Source organism: Podarcis vaucheri (assembly GCF_965113315.1).
Source record: "Podarcis vaucheri genome assembly, chromosome: 10".
In the NCBI taxonomy this organism is placed as follows: domain Eukaryota; kingdom Metazoa; phylum Chordata; class Lepidosauria; order Squamata; family Lacertidae; genus Podarcis; species Podarcis vaucheri.
In genome coordinates, this window is record NC_138748.1 from 56,792,682 (window position 1) to 56,815,074 (window position 22,393).

The 22,393-nt window shown below is 42.8% G+C and overlaps 1 protein-coding gene and 1 long non-coding RNA gene across 6 annotated transcripts in view; one reads left to right on the plus strand and one right to left on the minus strand.

Moving 5' to 3' along the window:
- CACNA2D4 (calcium voltage-gated channel auxiliary subunit alpha2delta 4) overlaps positions 1-22,393 on the minus strand; it is a 172,063-nt gene that overhangs the window by 87,781 nt on the left and 61,889 nt on the right. Inside the window, exons 20-25 of the mRNA XM_082240685.1 lie at positions 21,902-21,969; positions 21,210-21,255; positions 19,879-19,976; positions 17,316-17,409; positions 16,346-16,441; positions 6,739-6,866 (exon numbers count right to left, since the gene is read on the minus strand). Of these exons, the coding sequence (XP_082096811.1) occupies positions 6,739-6,866; positions 16,346-16,441; positions 17,316-17,409; positions 19,879-19,976; positions 21,210-21,255; positions 21,902-21,969 (530 nt within the window). The remainder of the gene's footprint in view (positions 1-6,738; positions 6,867-16,345; positions 16,442-17,315; positions 17,410-19,878; positions 19,977-21,209; positions 21,256-21,901; positions 21,970-22,393) is intronic.
- The window catches only part of LOC309542115, a 33,881-nt gene that overhangs the window by 8,599 nt on the left and 2,889 nt on the right, over positions 1-22,393 (plus strand). Inside the window, exons 2-4 of one of the 5 annotated variants that reach the window (XR_014224084.1) lie at positions 6,993-7,106; positions 15,903-15,997; positions 21,490-21,650. This is a non-coding gene — a long non-coding RNA (uncharacterized lncRNA). Of the gene's footprint in view, positions 1-6,992; positions 7,107-7,506; positions 8,519-15,902; positions 15,998-19,885; positions 19,967-21,489; positions 21,651-22,393 lie in introns of those variants that run through there. The other 4 variants (XR_014224087.1, XR_014224085.1, XR_014224088.1 and 1 more) reach the window with 4 other exon arrangements.

Here is a 22,393-nt window from a genome sequence, read left to right on the forward strand (position 1 = left end):
GGTAAAAAGTTAGGATGGAACTCCTCTCTCTGACATCCAGCTTGAAATGCATTCAATTATGCCAGGCCCCACCTGCAGTCTGAAGTGCTACTGTCATGAAACAGGTTCACTTCCTCATCTGCTATTTGAGAGAACTAGGCTTGTGAATCAAGTGTAGGCAAACTTGCTTATATTTCTTTGTGCTTTACAACTGTTCCATTTTCTGTGTTAACAGGGACATTCTGAAGGTCAGGATTTCTGGTCACATCACACACAAACACATGTTTTTATTCCTTCACAGGATATTGCCTTACAGAATGTTCTGCCCCAACATAAGGGTTTTCCTTTCTCTTCCCCCACAGTTCTAGAACTTGTCATTTGCTTTTTATTCTTGGCTCCATCACCAGTGCCCAACGTGTCCTGAACATGACTTTGCAGCTTCATTCATTTTTAGCCTCAAGTCTTTGTGCAGATTGAAACAAACAACAAAAAACCTACAACAACCCTGAAATTAAGTTGATTTGTGGAAGGGCATTGCACAGACCTAAGGGAGCACTTGTTCAATTCAAGGACTCTCCTTCTGGATAGCATTCATATGCCTCAACCATTATCCTTGTGGCATTCAAAAATTCTCTCTCTCACACTCATACACTTCTGTGTGTTTTGGGGACAGACAAAGGACACCAAAACCCTCCAGCAGAATGCCACGTGACTTCTTGCAGAGTTATACGTGTAGCTACAGCACAAACCCCAAGGAAATGAGAGCTTTTAGTTCACTTGCTGGACACAGCACTGATTCCAACTTCTGACCTTACCTTTTGCATGTTACAGCTCCAGGGGAAATGATCTAATAAGAATAGCATGACATTCTTCCTCCCCACAGGCATATGCATTCTAATATCATGTTCATTACCACATGGAGCAAGAGACAAATGTACTCCCCTGCAACCTCAAAAACCAGCTTGTCCCTGACACACAGTCTAGAAACAGATTGAAGTGGTTTGAAAGAGTCCACAGATGTCTATGTGACATCTGAAGGCAGCCCTGTTTTGGGAAGCTTTTAATCCCCCCCCCCCCGTATTTTTGTTGGAAGCCACCCAAAGTGGCTGGGGCAACCCAGTCAGATGGGCGGGATATAAGAAATAAATTATTAGTAGCGTTAGCATTAGTATTATTAGTGTTCATACACATTTTTTTATCCTAATGCAAATTCTATTCAAGCATGTCCTGCAGGGTGAACTGAAAAAACATAAAAAGCCCTGCAAATTTGTTTACCGAGGTGAAATTTGGATATGCTACACACCCGCTTCTGCCCACAACTTCCTCTTGCTTCTCATCAACCCACTCCCACATGGGTTTAATTTCTACATCTAGTTATTAACATTAAAAGGTGTCGTATGCATTTATTTCCAAATCATCTGGGGAGGCATTTGCATAAATTGGTTTGTGTTTGTTTTTTATATACACCATCACAAGTTATTGTTCCAAAACAGTGCTTTGTATAGGTTTGGGAGATCCTGTGGTCAATATTATGAAATGGGCCCAGAAACTAGTAATACCTACACTGATTTTAAGTTTGGCTAAAGAATGAGTGTGTGAGATTTTGGACAGCCCCAAATATCTGTCACCCAAGGTCAAAGCACACTTGCATGAGTTCACTAAACATGCAGTTTCTGGTTTGTGTATAAAGTAGGGTCAGTATCACTAAATGGAGCACATAGTGAAACCCCATCTCCCACCCCACCTTACTTACTAACTGTAACTTAGGGTGGGGAACCTATTTCAGCCTGAGGGCCACATGCCTTTGTGAACAACATTCTGAGGGCCACATGCCAGTGGTGGGCAAGGGTAAGAGGCAAAAGAGCTAGGAGAAACCAATGTAAATTTTATATCTGCAATGTAAGTTAATTTCAATACACACTCACACACCTTTCTGTATCCTCCATCCAGACAGGCCAGAGACATTATAAGGATTCAGGGGCACATTCCAGACAGGCAAAAAGACAGGGGGCAATGAAAGGTGCAGCCTAGTTCAAACAAGAGCCATTTGGAGGCATCACAAGGATTGCATTTGGCCCTGCCTCAGGTCTGAGGTTCCCCACCCCTGTCCTAACTTACCTCAGAAGCAAGCCAGCTGATGAAAAGTGTTCAAGTAGCAAAGTATGGGGAAGATTTTGTTCCCCTTCCCCATTATATTCAGCAATTAAAGATGAGCTCTTCAACTCTGCTTTATAATGAAACCAGCAAACACATAAATATATCTGGTTTGTCTTCAATTCCACTACAGAAAATGTGAGCAGAGCCTCTGTCGTTTATTGTCATTTCAAGGAAATCAAGGCTGTTACCCTGAAGTACTTTTTCTGTGGCAAAGTTTAAGCTAAAAACTAAGTAAGTTTGAGTTAGCAGCAATGCTGAAAACAGATACCAGGTGCTGTGGGGATTTAATTATGCTGTGGCATCACCTGAGGTCTTATAAGGGCTTTGAGAATGTCAGGGAGTAAGAAAACATGAGGTCAGCAACTGCTAAAGCAAGGGGGTAAAGAACCTATGTTGGACTTCAACTCCCATAAGCCCCAGGCAACATAACCAATAGTCAGAGATGATGGGAGTTGTGGTCTAACAACATATTGAGGCCCACAGTTTAGCCACTTTAAAGGTGCAAGGGCCACAAAAGCCAAAGCAAGGCTTCTGGTGGCCAGGTAATAAGGCTTCCTGGAAAGAGTGGAGTAAAGGTAAGTGTGGATAAGCCCTTAGGGAAGGGAACAGATGAAACTGCAGAGATAAAAGACATAGAAGTTGAAGGAAAAATAGAGAGAGGAGGCCCAAGTGCAAACATTGTTTATAAGGAAACCTTCATTTCCAGGTCCTGGTCCCTTGCAAAAGAGCTACCTAAAATAACACATTAGAACAAGGGAACATTAATTTTTGGAGGTGTTTGTATCATATGGAGTGTGTGGTGGGAATAAAAGTGCCTCCTCCCATTCTGGTTATATATTCCTTCTCTTAAAGCATAGCTGGGGTAAAGAGAGTTGGCAAATGTTTGATTTAAAAATTACCAGTCTGGAAATGCTAGCGAAAGAGCCAGGCTAGGACTTGCAACACATAGAGTGAAAGTTGGCAACATTAGTATGCCCATTATACAACATTATGGAATCAGCAACAATCAGTGGAACCTGATTATGATCAGGGGCTAGAGGAGCCTGACAGATTAAGGGTGGAGCCTGAGAAGAACTGGGCTGGGTCAACAGGAAATTATATTTAAAAAACAAGGAAACAAGCAAACCTTTGTCTAGCCTGCTATTGTTTATTAGTATTTCTGCCCCAAGGCTTCCAGAGCAGAGCTTTACTAATTGCAGCAGTTCTATAAAGGATAGTTGACAGATCTAGGAAGCGCAAAGGGGAAAACAAGGAAGGAGGGAAGGGCTGAGCTTCTTTATCTCCATTCCACTCACCACCACATTCACATCCTGGTTCACATTCTTTTTCCCAGTCTTGTTTTCTTTGCTCAACTGCTGTCTTCTCTACCCACCCACCCTCCCACTACAATGCCAAAAAAAGCTTTGCAGCTAAAGCATTGTGCATTGTGATGACAGTGCCTGAATGCAGAAGAGGGTTGAGCAAAAGTACATAGCGGTTTCCAGACCACATAGATTCCCCCCATTCTTTTGTGGTAGTTGTCATTGCTGTTCATTGACATCATCTATTCCTCCCCGCCCTCCACAGAAGTGATTCCATGAGAACACTTTCTGAAACTTAACTTTGCACTGGAACAGTGAACCCTGAAGTCAGAAAAAGCATTGGCTGATGAATATGCCCCTCCAACTACAGGTGTTTTCATCCAGTGATAACCAGACCTGGAAGGAGAAAGGGAAGAGGAGAGGCTTTCTACTGGCAACTTCCCATGTATAACCTTGGAGCAAACACATGTCAAATTGGTAACTGATTGATACACTGGCATGTGTAGTTCCTCTTCATGAGAGTCCCCCCTTGTATCCTTCCATTACTTTAGTGTAATTTTGACACACCTGCTGTGTGATTAATGAAAGCATATGGCACAAATTTTCCTCAGAGCTCTTCTGCACTGGGCTAATTTTGGCTGCCTTAAAGTACCCTTCTGTATGTCATTTTTCATGGTGAGCGAATCCTGCATCACTACACCGCTGCGGCAAAAGGGTGAGATTCGATGATGACCAACACAGCCTTCATTTAGCAAGTGAGATGAAATGTACACCACCCAGCTTGTGAGCAAAATAATGAAAGCCCCATTCTCATCAAAACAAAGTAATAACCTCATCTCATCTCTGCAACATGCTGACAGCTATTCAAATTATTGCAATGATTAATAGGCCTGACCACTTGTCTGACATGCATACAAGTGTTCTCATGGGGGTAGGATAGTGCTGACTGGCCCCACCTTTTTGGTGTCCAACCTTCATGAGTTCCACGGGTCTCTCTGCTCTGAGGCCTCAGTATATATAACAGAACATTCATCAACATCCTAAGCGCAATCTGCTCTTCCTTGTTTTTGTTGCAGGTTGCACTGTTGAAACCTACAAATGTAGATCCCAGTGCTGGCAGGACTTTAGAATATATGGATTAAGAATATATGGATTAAGAATATGTGGTTAAGGGGCAGCAACAAGTCAGTTTCCCATCAACAAGACAGTGCTAGAGATGCATGAGCTGCAAAAAGAGCTCAATCCTTATGCCAGATTAATGTACACAAAGCACTCCACTGCCGCCACCTTCCCTGCCCATCCCTGGACCCATAAACTTTACAGGAGAAGTGGGGTGGAAACTGATGTGAACATTGTCATTTGCCCATGAGGGGTGTCTGGAAGCGTAGTTCTAGTCCAGGCACCCCCAAACTCTGCCCTCCAGATGTTTTGGGACTACAATTCCCATCATCCCTGACCACTAGCCCTGTTAGCTAGGGATGATAGGAGTTGTAGTCCCAAAACATCTGGAGGGCTGAGTTTGGGGATGCCTGTTCTACTCCATTGTCTGTGTGACAAATGGATGCTTGGAGTGTCCATGCTACCACCTCTGCCACTGTTGCCTGTCCTTCCACCCAGGTAAGGTTTGTGTTGGGCTTGGGCAGGAAAAGATGGCCAGTGCTGGAGGAGGAGCAGGGTGTTTGAGGGTTGGGTCATGCAGTCCTTATTCATAATCTGTTAGTGGGCGACATCCAGTGGGGCCTCGCCCTGCCTGACCTACTTATGAGGAAGCAACAAAGGTGTTCACTTTTGTAAACACCCTTATTCAAGTCCACACAACATCCTTTGTTTGCACAAGGCTATAAATCCTTCACAAATACCTAAACTCCAGCTTTGCCTTTAAGTTATCCCCTCTTACCTCTCTCTTTGAGATGCCTTCAATTGCCCCAAGACAGTAGCATCCTGAGGGCATTCAAATAATGAGCAAAGGAGGGCAGCTTTATGCAGTCCTGTCAGGAGCCACCTATGCTCCTCCACCTTGAACCTGACAAGACTGGAACCACAAGGAGGCAACACACTCTGAAAGACAGACGTTGGTACTCGTACGTTTTGGCTCCCAAACGCCAAAAACCTGGAAGTAAGTGTTCGGGTTTTCGAACATTTTTCAGAAGCCAGACGTCTGACGGGGCTTCCGCTTGAGTGCAGGAAGCTACTGCAGCCAATTGGAAGCCACACCTTGGTTTTACGTTTTGGAAGTCGAACGGACTTCTGGAACAAATTCTGTCCGAGAACCAAGGTACGACTGTACCTGCCAAAACGCCATCACCAGAGGCATAGTATCCTTTGGCAGCCCAAGGCCATCTCCCTCTTAGTCCTACTCAATAGGGGGTAAGCACTAACATATGCTCTGGATAAGGGCCCTTCTGAGCTCCAGGCAGAGGTGGGGCATGATACTTACTGATGCAATAGCTCTGTGAAGACGTTTCCCTTGCTGAACCCAGTTGAGGCCTTCTTCTTCAGAACCTGCTCCTACCGCTGAGAACTGACTGGACCACTCCCTGGCTCATCCCACACTCCTTCCTCAGAACCTGAGACTCCTTGCTCTGTCAGTATCTGTTCCTGCTGCTTCCCACACCACTCAGAATTTCACAGCTAGAAGTATCCCTGCATTTGATTTATGCAGATTCCTTTGAAGGTCTGCATAGAGTTAGTGCACTTTTTTTCAAACTTTCTGGTTATATGAATTGGACCAAAGAGACATATAATTGTATATATGTAGGCCCTGTGTACGCTTTCTGATAAACATATATGAGTTGGGTGTGGGCTTACCACTGTGGTACCCATCACAGGTTCAGTATACACCGATGAAAAGTTTTAAAAAGCCATTTAGGCTTTTTTTACTCATTCCTTAGCATCATTAACAGAGGGAATAAAAATTACAGAAAAGATTTGTGGGCCTTTCCTGTGTTTTATGGCCATCTCAGCAGTTATTTTAAAATGACATTTCAAGTTCCAGGTCTTCCAGGTGACCACAAAAAAGAGAGCTACAAATGAATATTTATATACATTATTAACTTTGGATCCAACCTTGTGTGCTCTAGGAGTAAATCCCATTGGTAACAATGGGCAATTAAAAGATGTTTGAATGGTTACAAAAACAAAAGGACTGTGCCTCCAGTGTGTGCTTGCTGTTTTTCTGCTGGTGGGCTAAAGCAATGGTTGAAAATATCCTAATTTTCTACTCATTCACTTGAGCTAAGAAGCTGCCTACTGACTGATTTGGCTTCAATTGTATTACAACACATGAATTACGCAGAGTTACCTGAAGGATCTTCAAAAGGAATGCTATAAATGAAGCTTCCTGGGGGATGTTCAGCTGCTCGGCGGTACCAAAGTGGGAAGTGGTCCATGGTGAAGATGCTCTCCTTATCTTCACGGGTCAAGAACTTCCTGGAAGAAGAAAACCAAGCATCTCTTTTTTTCTCATCTGAAAGGCCTACTATTGTTCTTCAGAATGTTTTTCAAAGCATTATGAACATATTTTTAAAATTTTTATCCAGTTCTCATCTTCCACAGCCCACTAAACTGCAACAAATGCAGCTGTTTTTAACCAGATAAAAACCAGCAGGCCAGCAGCACAAGCGAGAAGACTGGCAGAGCAAGCAAGCAAGCAAGCAAGCAAGAGGACAGGTAGGTGACACAAGTGGGCCTTCCTATGTCCTCCCTGTCACTGCTGCCACCACCACCACCCACCTGCCAGCTTGTTTGTTTGTTTGTTTGTTTGTTTGCATGCACAACAGGGCCAAGGAAGCCCAGGGTCCAAGTGAGTGAGTGGGGATGAGAGTTGGCAAGGGGATAGGTGGGGTTAGTGAGCAATGCAGACAAGGGCAGCAGCCGTGTGTGTGTGTGTGTGTGTGTGTGTGTGTGTCCTTCCTTTGACAAGTGGGGTCAAACAAATGTTGTCAACAGTGAAGAAAGTGAACTAAACTTCTGAAGTACTGAAGGAAGACAGAATGTGAATTGTCATGTGCTGTTTCAGAGCCTTTCCTCCTTTAATTTAGTGACAAAAGAAATGTTTTTACTCTTACAGTTTTTGAAATCAATGCTACCCACAACTGGAATCACCAAGGAAACAGAAACCATGCACTTTAGGCAATACACAGGAGTCAAAATGACCCTGCAAAATGCTGTTAAAAGTTATTAGTTACTTGTTATACCTACAGGTGAGCTTAGCCTAGGACCTGTCCTCTTCATTTTGTGCAAGCAATTGAAATTACAAAACATGTCTAATTTAGGCCCATTCATTTTAATTGATAATAGACAAATCACTCACATCCCTTTACATTACCACAAATTGCATTGAGGTCAATAGAATTCTACAGATTTAAAAACCCTTTACAAACCTGAAGGAGGAGAGGGGTTGTTGTTTTTGAAATAAAGCAAAACTATCTATTTCCCCCTCCCCCCCCCACACCCATTCCTATTATTTTGTGCAAAACTCACCAATCCAACCTTTAGGATCACTGGGACCCCAAGTGCATCTGCCAGTGTTTACAAGCAACCTATACCCCCACTTCAGCAAGTGGCCAGATTTAATGGCAACTTTCAGTCAATATCTTTGCAAAATGTGTTGTTAAAGGTTGCTCTCAACACTTCCAGGACACAGTGTCACTGGCCTCCTTCAAAATAATCAATGTAGTCCTCAGATTTTATTATCTGCTTCAATGCTGAACTACCAATGTGAGAAACAAGGTTGCCTTCTGCACAGCCTGTATAATAAGTTTACCAATAGTCTCCCCAATGCTTTGTGCCATGTGAGAACATAACAGTGGGTGAATTACTAGCACCTTTCAAACGAAGATCCCCAATGAGACAGTATATGCCTTCCAAACTCACTAACTGGAATATAATTTTGGCTGTGCTGCAATGGGCACAACAGGGTCAGAAGAACTACACCCAGTTTATTCACCCAAGTCTCAGCAATACATGCCCGGTTGGCTCCCTCATCCTTGATCAAACCATGAATGAACATAGTCTTATTATGTACCAACCTGGCATTAAGTAACAGCACCACCTGGTCAGATGGCTTGGCCTGCAAACATCCATATCCTCTTCTTCACATATGACTTGCCCTCTACCCAGTGCTGTATATCCTACTGACCATAATCACAGGGATATAGGGGAACCCTTATTATATTTTCCTCTGTTCTGTCCACTCAAACATCCTGCATGCTTCCATTTTTCTTATTCTGTCCGCTGATCTTCCCACCTATTTTAATCCTCAAATTGTTTTTAGAATATCCTACATATGGGCTCTAATTCATAGGGTTAGCTGACGATTCTGTTCAGTGGAGCCACTTCCCTACAAACCTTTACATATGGTAAGAGGCCCATTGCTGTCCTCTCCCTTTAGCTGTTCCTTGGGTCCATTCGACCAACATGAGGTGTGATATTACAGATGATGAACTGAAACAGTGATTTCCACTTTCACGGTTTTGTCTTTTAAGGGTAATGGGCCCAGCTCAGTGGTAGAGCATCAGCTCTGCAAGCACAAGGTCCCAGGTTCAAACCCTGGCATCTCCAGGTAGATGTGGGAATGTCCCGACTGGAAACTCTACCAGTCAGTGTAGTCAGTACTGAGCTAGATGGACCAATCATCTGACTTTGTATAAGGCAGATTCCTATGTTCCTAATGCATTTGCCCTATCCACAGTTACCTGGGAATAAGCCTCCCTTAAACAACATATGGTTATTTCTGGGTAAACATGCATAGGATTGCCCTGCTAGCCTTTTATGCTACACTAGCTCCTATTCATCTTCTGTTACTGTTTTCACCACACTGCCTCCCCTTCCACCCCCAGAAACAGCATGCCTAATGAGCCACCGCAACTATAAAAGCAGCAGCTACAGGGTGAAACAAACCACATCAACGATGTATGTCATGTCTTGCTTTAAAGGACCCTGAAGCATTTTTTTTAAAAAAAAAACCACACCAAACTGTATACTGTACACTGGTACAAGTGTGACTTTATCACCCATTACAGAACCACTGCAGAGAGGGACAGAGCTATTCTTTTACAGCTCACAGCTACACTATGCAAACACTTTAGGACATATAAATTGTGCCTACCTGGGGAGATTTAGAGAGGGACACGTTAAGCTCTCAGGCAGGTCTTTGGCTGTGTAAAAAGGTTTATTTCCACATTTTCCCCATAAAGAGCCCTCTGCTATTTTAAAAGCACACAAAGCAATCAAGAAAGGAGATCGGAACAAAATGTCCAAAACATTTTGCTTCAGTAAAATGCTGATATGTGAACATATAGCAGAAACTGTTTTATCAAATACTGAGTTGCAAAAGCTGTTGGGTATCCAGGATACTAATGTTTATTATATGCATTGAAGTTCCAATTATCTGTACCCCCGGCTGTCTGAGGGTTCCTCCAGATGACCTCTTTATTGAGCATTCATCCTGATTTGCTTGCACAAAGCTTACACAAAGGTTAAACTATGTCCAGTCTTTATTCAGCATTTGTTATGAGGAGGTCACATGACAATTAGCATTCATTTTGAATTCATTCTGATTTGTCTCCATTCCATATATTATTGGAAATATATAGAATATTTCATTTATCCCACACACTTCAGTGCATTTTCCTCATTGCAAAAAAGTACCGGTAATTTTATTAAAAAGTAGATTTGTTGCACCATTGCATCAGAGCACTTTAATTGCAGAAACCTAAATCTCCAGTATGCACTTAAACCTCTCTTACAAAATACTGATAGTGATTTGTATGTTTGTAAGCCCTTGAAAAGATAATGACTTGAATGCTAAGCATGTATATTTGAGGACGGCATTCCATATTTAGGACACAATGGAAAAGGTCCTGTCTCTGACAGCCAACCCACCTAGCTTCTGAAAGTAGGGAACCCTGAGAAGGGCTTCAGCTGTAATCAGGAAACAGTATTTCATGGAAGAGGTCTTTCTCATCGCCTGTTGCCAGATCCTTTAAAAAAAAAAGTGGTGATGCCAAAGAATAAACCTGGGACCTTCTGAATGCAAAGTGTGTGTTCTATTACTGAGTTTTGATCTGATACTCTGATCCCAGGCCTTTTAGGAGCACACACACACCACAAGATTGGATGGCCTAGATGGAACATCGTCTTAGTTTCAGATGGTGCAATTAACTCAGGCTTGACAAGTACATTGATTATTGCATCAACTTGGGAGCCTTAGAAGAAGAACATGCTTAATAGGACAAAACTAATAGTTTCAGTCTTGCAATTCACAGTACCAAGCACCTGATATTTCTTTGAGTGTTACCTGTTTCCAGAACGAACAGAAATCGGACATTAATGATTCTGTAATACTTACTCTGCTTTTCCATGCGGGATCAGATTATACAATGGATCCTTATTAAGCATCACATTAGCAAATACCTTACTAGGTAGTGTGGGGCACATTAAACTTTGGCCCAAAGGAGGTGATAGTATCAAGAGTGCCTCCCTGTGACTTGTGTGCAACGTATTTTAAAGATAAGATTGCTTATATCTGCTGGGCCCTTGACTCGACTATTAGATGAGTCCCAAGAGGAGTCCAAAAACACAGTCCAGTCCTGTGTTGGATGAGTTAATAAGGCTGTGGACAAAGTGCTTGGTTTGGTGTGGGACACCACCTATATTCTTGCCCCTCATGGAGAATAAAAAGTAACAGGAAGGGACAATTGGCTGGGCTAGGGAGGTGATTACTGCCTCCTTGAGAGAGTGGTCCCTGCCTGCTAAAAGGAAGCAGTGGTAGGTCTTAGGAAACCCTTCCTGGATTCAGAAAACCTAAGTAATTACTACCAGACAGTAATTTCCTCTTCTTGGGCAAGGTCCTTGAGTGGCTGCAGGACAGAACCAGGCTCTCTTGAATGACCTGCATGACCTCTGTAGGGAGAGACAGGGAGAGTGTGTCCCCGTTAATTCTCTTTGAATTCTCAGAGGCTTTTGATACCACAGACCATGGTATTCTTCTGGAGAAGCTGACTGAGTTCAGAGTGGGCAGCTCTACTTGTGATGGTTCCAGTCCTACTTGGATGATTATTTTCAGAGGGTGGTGTTGGGGGAATATTGTTTGGTCCCGTGCAGCCTTTAGTGCAGAGTTCACCAAGGTTCAAGGTTCACTTCTACATGAAACCACTGAGTGGGATTATCCAGAATTTTGCAGAATGATAGCTATTTCTGTCTGAGGACCATCAACACAGCAAATTTCCCTAATCCAAAAAACCAAACCAGCATGTAGGCAGTTGTACACACTGGGATGCAATGTGGTGCAGGGCTGGCTGAAATTTGGCTAGAGTCTGCTGCATATAGGAGACACATGGGATGCACATGAGTTTCCACATTATTAGATGTGGTCCGTTGTTCTCTGCCTACTGCTGGTGCAGTAATTCTTATTTCTGCATTTAGATTGTGCCCATCCAGCAACAGCCCAAGCAAGCGGATTAGACTAAAAGGAAAGCTTTTTTGGAAAATGGTAAACCTAGCAAAAATAAAATAAAATAAAACCAACCACTGCATATATCTCATGTGGTACTAGACCTCAGTCTACCAGAATCTAAGCCCCTTGGGCTGAAAGTCCAGATTGTAATACTTTTGCCCCACCAGATGGAGCTGTTGTCCGCACCAAAACAGCCGGGTTGTTCACGTGCAATGTGTAAAGGGTAAGAATGTAGAAAAGATGATTAGTTGTTTTTCAGTTCAACAGGGCTGAATTAGAGTTAAGCCTGACACACAGAGACAAAACCAAAGCGTGGAGGTTGCATCAAGTGCTGCTTTGCGGAGCATGCTCCACTGTACAATACGTTTGTAAATTCTTGCAGTGTAGATGTGTAGATTTTTCGCCGCACCATTGGTAACCATTGCCCAAAAGCAAGCCATTGAAATGGGAGCAGTGGAAACTCCTTGTATCCACCTGGCAAATAGGTAAATGCAAACTGATTGCCACAATGGAGTACTCTCCATTCAGTTGCATTCTGAGTGGCAAGCACACTGCTTATTCAGGTTCCATTCATCTACACATATACATGCCCTAGATTAATCACCCTGCTAGATCAGACCAATAGCCCATCTAGACCAGCTTCCTGCTCTCATAGTGGCCTAACAGATGCCTAGAAGCAGGACTTTAGTGTTACAGCACTTTCCTCCTGTGGGTTCCAGGAATTGGTTTTCAGAAGCATACTGCCACAGACCATGCAGGCAGAGCATAGCTATCCTGGCTAATTGCCTTTATAGCCTTATCCTCCATGAATATGTCTAAATAAAGTCTAACCCTCATTTCAAGCCATCCATGTTGCTGGCCATCACTGCCCACCTCCAGTGGGATTGAATTCTATAGGTTAACTATGTGCTGTGTCTTCCCACATTTAGCTTCATTGGATGGCTTTGAGTTCTAGTGTTATGAGAGGGAGAAAAATTGTTCACTTTCTCTGAAACATGCATAATTTTATATGCTTCTATCATGTTGCCTCTTACTCGCCTTTTCTCTAAACTAAAAAGTCCCAAGTGTTGTGATTTTTGCTCATAGAGATGTGCACTGCTGCCACATATGTGCCTCCTGAGCAGGTTCTTTCTTCTGATTTTTTTTAAAAAAACGTATCAGGATATTGAGCAAGGCCACTAAATTCCACGTGCATAAATTTAGAAGAGTAAAGGCACTGCAAAGAGGGACACCTCCTATCCCAGCCAGGATGTCTGGTCACCTGTAGCAATATCTGTTACCCGAGGCATCCGGTTACTAACAACTGCACCATGCATGTACTAACAGATATTGCCACAAGCAAGTGGAAGGGATCTGGTTATGAGAGTATCATAGCAGCAGCGGGTGTCACATGTTAGCTCAGGAAGGTAGTGTTACTCCAGACAATGGATGTAGCAAGAACACACTGAGAGGCTACACTGTGCATCCTTTCACTAAGGGAACAAGGCTGGCGATTTGAACCAACAGGTTGCCAATTATTTCCTTGTGGCCTTTGGCAAAACATTATTTGGGGGGAAAAGACTGATGCTGAAAATAAAGCATGCCTGGAAGACATGCTTTTGGACACAAAGACTCAATTTCCCTTGTTCTGATTCAAGTGCTCCCATGGTCCTTATTCACCAGGTATAATACCTATTTTCTGCTGCCAAATCACTGCCCTTGTTTGCCCTGTGTTGCCTTTCAGAGTGGCCTTTAAAAGTATTGTTAGCGGGCAGCATTGCAATTCTTCAAGCGTTTGCTTCTTTCCCAGTGTATCTAGATGTGGGGACAGAGGCATCTTGACTCAAACCACGACTGCATGTAAATGAGCACTGACAGCAGTGTGTCTTGTAAACTACAGGATGTCGATGACAACTGTATTTTTGAATTGTTAAGCAGGATACATTGTAGGAGAAGGAAAATCCAGGTTCAGATCCCTCTCCAGCTATGAAACTATGAAATGGGTAGCCCTGGACCAGTCACCATGTTGTAATAGTGTTAGCTGGGATCTTGGAGGCCATGTAACCCAAACCCCTGCTCTGTGCAGGTTCTGAAATGGAAGATGCAAGTCACACCCAGCCACCTATAAGGCAACAACCTCAGGCAGCAGGATCCACAGGGATCTCCAAGGAATACATCACCTGCCGCTGCTGCAGCAGCAGTAGCAACAATAGCTGCAGCACAATCCTTGGAGGCCAGATCTGATGCCTCCTCAGCAGCACTCCCACGTCACCTCTACAGTGGCCTCTCAGCGAATAGGAGGCTCTGCTGGTCTCCTCTCACCCCTAGGAAGAAAACGTTGGGGGATGTCCTCTGGGTCTTCTGGGTTATGCACCCACCCAGTATAATTCAGAGCAGACCCCTTTTCCTCCCACGACTGCCTTTGATTCCCACTTCAAAAGTCTGCTAATATTGATTTACTTCCCCCCTTGTTTCTGGTGTAGATCTTCACTCACCCCATTTTCCCTGGCCAAGGTGTGTGTGCCATTTTGAGGTTCCTCTCAGGTGCCAAAATGTCTTAGGCCAGCCCTGATGCAAGTACAGAGACACTGACAGATGGCCAGTCAACCTCTGCTTGAACACCCCCAGTGAAGGACGGTCCACCGCTACATGACACAATTTGTTCCAAAGTCATATACGGGTTTATCTTGCTTCCCTGCAATTTCCAGCATCTACCTATTAGTTCTAGTCCTGCCCTCCAAAGCAACGGAGAACAAGCCTGCTCCATCTTCCACGTGACAGTCCTTCAGATATTTGAAGAGAGTATCTATCCTGTCTCCCCTAATTCTTCCACTCTCCGGGCTAAACAGGACACAGTACACCGAACTATCGGCCTGACCATCTACCAAACTGGACACAGTACACCAGACTATCAGTGCATCTCCCTTCACAGGGGTTTACACTTCACAGCTAACTTTACAGGGTTATTTCTAGGGTAAATAAGGGAGCAACCTCTTATGCTGCCTGGGATAGTAGGATAGAAATATAACAACAACAGGCAAGTATATCTCCCACACCCACACATATATCTGCTACTGCAGACTAAATAAAGACAGAAGTTGGAGGATCACCTTCAACAATGTGAAAAGGCCTTCAAGCGCTGACTTTTGGAGAGCAAAGCGGGATGTTACACATATACAGTGTCTTTATTTTTGTCTGTGAGATGACAGAAGGTATGCAGCTGTGTAGAGCAAAGATTAACATATAAAGTGCTGCTCTGAACAGAGGTAGACTCATCCTGGCGCTCTGAAATGGCTATGCTAACATAGCCTTGGCTTTGGATTGAGGGAGGAGCCACAAGTGTGGCTCTCATTTGTTCTCATTCCTCGCATTAGGGGAACCCACCCGTCTGGTGTTTTATTGTGGGTGTATTCTGCAACAATAGTGCATTAGTGCTGGATTTATTCTGCTTTCTTTTAATTGAGGGGCTATAGCACAACAAAAGTGGGACAAAAACTCCCCAGAACATTTGTGGTTTGAAAAGTTATGAGGTTTCAGCAGGAGGTTACAGGATATGCACTGACTGGGAATGAAGCAGTATTGACCGCCCCAAAACAGTTGAAACTTCAAACAGTATTAAAAGTGGAATTGTGTATGTCTGCACTGATAGCAACATGAGCACAAATAAACATGAATATGCAATAAAAAGAACATATAGCCTAGCCATAGGTAGGGATACTCATGTGAAAGCCCAACCATTGGTTAGATCAAGACAAGCGTGTTTGTCAGCCCACACAATTTCCTGTGCACTGCAGAGGGGGATGAGAAGGAGTCCTAATGTTTGAAACAGGCTCTGGGGCCAAGCAATAGTCAGCCCTGAATCAAAATGAAGCCTGAGCCTTGGGGGACATTTACACATTCCCAAAGTGATCTCAGATTAGTCTGAAGGGGAAGGCAAGGGTTCCTGAGACTGGTTTTGTAATAAGTAAAACCAACAAACTCGCAGCAAAGTAGTGACTGGGTTTTAGGTTGGCTCCTGATTTTTCCAGGGAGACCGCAACCATCTGCTGCTAGACTCTCTAGATCAATGTACATCATGTTTGCTGGTTTTATGCATCCTGAAATCAACCCCAAAAGCCATGTGGTAAGTCAATATAAGGAAATTTTTATCAGTTTATAAATTGATATCCTTTGGAGTTCAATATTTGCAAAAGATTAAGTAGCAGGGTTTGACAATGACAGGAGGAGTTGTTGAGAGGAAAGGAATGGTTATTATACTTCCTGTGCATTTGCTGAATGATCACTCCATGCACATTCATTCTGATTTCAGTCGTGTCTTCGGACAGCGCTGGCCCCCGGCCTCTTAAGTGAGATGGGCGCACAACCCTAGAGTCGGACACGACTGGCCCGTACGGGCAGGGGTACCTTTTTAAGCTACACTGAGGGGCAATGGAGGAGGAATGTCTCCGAGATATGCATCCGGAGGACTCACCTGTTAGAAAGTTTCTCAGTTCCAACATAGAGGGCACTCCTCATAAGACCAGCCCGAGTTCCCATAAAGGCCATATCCACCCCTCCTTCAGCCTCCCTGTTGGATGTAGTTGCACAGAAAGAGAGAGACAAAGAAATATAGCATTAGGTTTCTGCAGAACCAGTTCAATATCCTTTGCACCAAACAACCTGAGGTTAGTGGGGCATAGAATACAGGCCTTGCATACAAAAGACCCTAGGTTCAGTTCCCACCATCTCCAGGAAGAGCTGGGAAAGGCTGTTCTCTGAAGGCCTGGAGAGTAGCTGCCAGTTAATGCAGACAATACTGTGCTGGATGAACTCATCTGACTCAGCATAAGGCAGTTTCCAATGTTCCTATGCGATAACCGCACACATGTCACCACCATCACCACTTTCCAGTGTTACAGAGGGTGATGGGATTCTATTCTTGGCCTACGGAACTGCAGCCTTCATATTTTCTTTCTGTAAGAAATCATTCCCTATGAGGAAAAGCTAACTCTCCACCCCCATCATTCAGCCTGTTCACTGAGGTCCAGCCCCAAAGGCCTGCTGGCAGTTTCCTCACTGCAAGAAGTGAAGTTACAGAGAACCAGGCAGAGGGCCTTCTCAGTTGCGGCACCCGCCCTGTGGAATGTCCTCCCATCAAATGTCAAACAGATAAATAACTACATAATTTTCTGAAGACATCTGAAGGCAGCCCTGTATCAGGAAGTTTTTAATGTTTGATGTTTTGCTGTGCTTTTATTATGCTGGAAACTGCTCAGGGTGGCCGGGGCAACCCAGTCAGATAGGTGGGGTATAAAATAATAATAATAATAATAATAATAATAATAATAATAATAATAATAATGGGCCCCACATAGAGCACATTAAAGTAGTCTAGCCTGGATTCAGCAAAAACATGTTTAGATGTGGCAAAACCTGCCTTAAATTATGAAGCATGCACTTACTCAGACAGGTTGAGTGCTAATGTTGTCCAGTAGGCTTCCATGGGTGCTGTTACTACAGCATCAAACAGCACCTCTTGAACTAATTCTTCATCGCCTGGGCATGAGAATGAAGAGAGAGAAAGGAGAAAGACCAAGTGCAAATACTAAGTAAGGTTTTATAACGCTTTGAATACCTTATTTTGTTATTTGTGTGTACATTTATCAACCCTAATGCATGGTTTGCATGCATGGTCTTTTCCTAATTTTATGCTAGGATCTACGAATCTATATTTATTCACCATTTTTGCACAAAGCACCCGCAAACTATCTCATATATTAACATTTCCCAAATAGAAAAATCTCTTTTTTCATATGAATGTTGCTACCCTAAACAAATTTGCTAAAAAGGAGCACTGATTTCTTTAAGAAGATCTGCATCCAGATAAATATGTTTTGACCATCAGCCTTAATTAAAATTTTGATTTAAGAATCTATATTTTTTAAACCTGCTGTCTCTAGATACTGCTGAAATGCAAGTTTTTTTTCCTGAGGAGAGTAGCACGTTGCAGAGTGTCTTCACCTCTCAGCAAGAGTGCTAATGCTCAGGATTCCTGCCAGTCAGCTATGCCTTCCAAGGAGCTCAAAAAGGGCATTCCACCCCTGCCCACTCCTCATTTTTCCATTTTTCTTTTCTGATATTCAATATTTGGGATAGAAGGATCTGTCAATTTCAGTTCTTTTCATTTCTCAATTTTCCAGTCTTAAGTTTAGTTACCTCTTTCTTTTTAAAATCTTTTTCAGTTGAAGTAAGTCACACAAAACAATACAATAAAAATAATTCAAATACAAAAAGTAGTGCAGTACAGCTAAAAGAGACTTATTTAGCTCTTCACATTTTGCAGCAATTTTTATAATCATCATGAAAATTCACCATCATTTTAATGAAAAATTCTCCTTAAAACACATTTTTATATGCAGTTTTGATTAACATAGACATTTTTGCAAACAATCTCCACTAATATAATGCATTTTATATTTTATTTTCACTAATATATTCATTTTTAATGCACACTTTCTCCCAATATATGCATGTTTAAAAACCGCAAGATTCTGTTAGCATATTGATTAAGAAAGTATAAATTTGATAGATTTGGCTTTATAATTCTAATTTAGAATTCCACACCATCTAAAGTGTCCCTGTCTGGCTCAAACAAACAGGTGGCTTAACCCAGAGTAACTTTCTTCTTGTTAATGAGGCATATTTACCTCTCAAGTCCTTCATTCAAGCCTCTGGAGAGAGGTTTGCTCTCCAGAACACCCTTGCCTAGAAAAGGCGGGCTACTGGGCTGATAGGTTGAAGCTAGATGAAGAAATCATAACTTAGTGGTACAGGTTCTATCTTCCATACAGAGGGTTCTGGGTTCAATCCCTGGCATCTCCAAGTAGGTCTACCTGAGACCCTGGAAACCCACTGCCAGTGAGCACACACAGTACTGAGTTAGATGGACCATTGGTCTGACTCAGTATGAGGCAGCTTCCTATGTTCCTATGAAGGAGGCAGATGTGACCGTGGGAGACAAAGGTTAAGTTAATACATAAAGAGAGACAGATACATTAATAGTTGCTAGCAATCAAAGCCATGATAGCCGAAAGCTCAACTTTCATTTTCAGTGAGCAGCATGCCTCTGACTAACCGAACAAAGCTGGGAGATTAATGAGAAGAGGTGGATGTCACCATCTGCCTAGGCATGGGCTGAACCTGCCAGTTCCAATTTGCAGTTAATTTGAAAACCAAGGCAGGGTCAGAATTAATTATGAGTAGGCAGTGGTGCCATGCTGATTACATCGTCAGCATACAGTGGGGGCACATAGACCTCACAGCATGTTGTACCCTGGACAGCAGGAATCCTCAGGTGAGACAGAAAAGGGGGGAATGTGGAAGAAGACGTTGCAGGACTGTGGCTCTCCATCATACAAGGATTTTGGATGTGGCACATAGGTTAAACATCTTGACTGCCCCAGTGCTTCATTCATGCTTAATGCTTTTGTACTCCACTTCTGCAATTATGGGATCTGACCTCTCTTGAATAGCGACAATGTCACGCACAGATGAAGTAACTTGCTATCATACGTAGGGATGGTGGAGAAATTAATTTCATTTTGCATTTAAAGGCAAACCTACCTAATCAACACATTCTGAAATAATACATGAACCATCCTTTGAAATTCACACTTTTGCAAATGTTGCAGTGCATTTGTCCAGCCACAAATACTGTAGCCATATACTGTAGTGTGCATAAAAATGCATTTATTAGTAAAAATAATATACAAAAATGCATCATATTATGGAAACTTGCTTTGTAAAAGTGTATACCAAGGCAAAATTGCATACAAAAATGTGTTCCATTAGAGTGTTGATGAATCTTCATGAGGACTTTAAAAAAAAATGCAAATCTGGAGACCTGAACTTAAGAGAGGAAAAACGAGAAACTGAGAGAAACCGAAATTGGCAGATTCTCCCATCCCTAATCATAATAAGGTTTCTCGTTAGGATGTATTCCAGGAGTAATATTTCAGAACTCACATTCCAGGTCAGCTTCTTCTCCTGTGAGAAAACGGATCACGGCCTCTAACTGACTCAGCTTCCTGTGATCTGGATCAATATCTGTAATGCAATAAATCCTAGAAAGAAAGAGACCAAAAATGTGATTCAGAAGTTCCTTTGGACAACTTTTCTGAACTCGTAAGAGGTGTCCTGGCAAATCTGCATGCTTGGGATAGAGCTCAAACCTCAGTTGGAACAACTCCCATGATCTCTGATCTCCAGTATATACTTAAGAAATGAAGACAGTTGCCATGGCTAAGACCTGTCAGCTCCGGACCTAAATGTCCACTACTCGCAGTAATGGAGAACCTAGGCCCTAGGGCATGGGTAGGCAAAGAAATGCCGGCGGGCCGGATTCGGCCCAATCACCTTCTAAATCTGGCCTGCAAGACGGTCTAGGAATCAGAATGTTCTTACATGAGTAGAATGTGCCCTTTTATTTAAAATGCATCTCTGGGTTATTTGTGGGGCACAGGAATTTGTTCACTTTTTTTTTTCAAAATCTAGTCCAGTCTCCCACAAGGTCTGAGGAACAGTGGACCGGCCCCCTGCTGAAAAAGTTTGCTGACCCCTGCATGTTCTGTGACTGAAAAATTGGTCCAGAAAGTAACATCAAAACCATCCTTTGCACCCATATCAGTGCATCAGGAACAAAGAATGTTACTTGGTTTCTAGGTCTATGCACTTGCTCAAGATGCATCACTGCATAGATATCTGGAAGCAAAGGCAAGAACTTGAATCAAATTGCTCCAAAAATATAGCTCTGCACTTCAGCTACAAATTATATCCATGCTAAGTGGGTGCAGCTCAACAATCAATCATTTGAGGATATCAGTGATGGAGCTGGATTAGGGCTACTGTAGAGAAATGTTTTGATAAGAATAAAAGATTCCCGAGAAAACGTAGTTCTAATTTAAGGGGTGTGTGTGGAGTTGAGCAGTTTGTTTATTTAGCATCTAGGAAAGTTAGGCTCCTCACAAAAAGTTTAAAATAACACAGTGCAGTGATTTCATGGGATCCACATTGTTCCTCAGGATACAGACTTACATAAACAAATGTTGCTGCCTGAAGACAGGGCATTGGTTCATACAGGGCAGCAGGCAAAATAAATTCCTTTTCTCCAACACTGCTAAGATCCTTTAACTGGAGATTCCAGGGACTGAACACAAGACCTTCTGCATGGCAGATGACCTTAGATGCCAGGACCATGTTTTCTCAAGGCCTTCAATGTAAAGTCCCCAAAGCCAAGCAGCAGCTCGTTCGTCTCCTTCCCAGGTCCCCCCCAAATTAGAAGAATTCCCGCCACTTACCATTCATTGGCTAAAGTCAAGTCTGGCTGCAGCAGATCATGTAAACCTGAAACCAAAAAGCAAATGGTGCAATAAAGACTCATTTATTCACAGTCTTATGAATTCCTCTGTATGTTCAACATGTTCTTGTATCCTGTGTTTCCCCCAGGAATTGAAATGGGAGGGTGAATTTTCAGGGGGTGAAGATGAGACCTCTAGACCTCAGTGAATGTGAGCTCAGGCTGTGGGGGTGTTTAAATTATTTTCCCTCTTTAGATCACAACCCGTTTCCTGTTTATAGGTCTTCCTGTTTGAATCACATGGTTTAGATGTGTTATAAAACATGGGTTCTAAAATTCCACATTCTGAGAAAGGGGTGTGGCCCAGGAAAGATCCTGGGGGTCAGGCAGAGAGTCCAGGAAGACCATATCCCACTCCCAGGCCTGAAGTTCCTCACTACAGGTACATATGAACCAGTTTTTATTTGGGTAATTTGGGGAATGTGTTCCCATAATATGTATTTCGGGGATTTAATTAATAGGCTTTTATTGCCAAGTTCCTGATTCAATTAGGGAAACAAATACTTAGGAGATGTGGCAGTGTGTGGCAAAGGAAAGAACTGTTTGAGATATGAACCCAGCTGTGCTAAAACAAGGCAATGTTCCATCAGTTCTCCCCGTGATTGCTTGATGAAGCTATGCCATTCATCCTACCTTCTTCCACTGAAGTGTCCCCAAGCAGGATGTATTCACCATGCCCTCGCGACAGAACGACTCCCAGACTGTGGATTAAGAGATGAAAGGGAAAATGTTTTCCAGCAAGGAGACTTGCAAAGGCCTATATTGTGTGGTGGAGCTACTACTGTAATAAACACCATCTTACTTGCACTGAAAATTTCTCCTCATTTACACATTGCTGAATTAACATTCTAAAATGTCAAACTTGGATTTTGATAGCGTAAGTGAATGCTGCCATGAAAAACTGATTTTTAAGTAGTGAATCATCACTTAAATTGAACTCACATTACTGAAACATACATTGTGAAATTCCAAATTACAGGAATGCAACTAACCAGTAAAAGAACTCTAAGGCTAGAAAGGACTTGAGAATGAACTAAGTCCTTAAAAGTAACAGTATATGGCACAGCCCTTCTAGGAATGTAGCACTTTGGGACGTCAGTGGGAGAATATATGACCAAGTGGGGC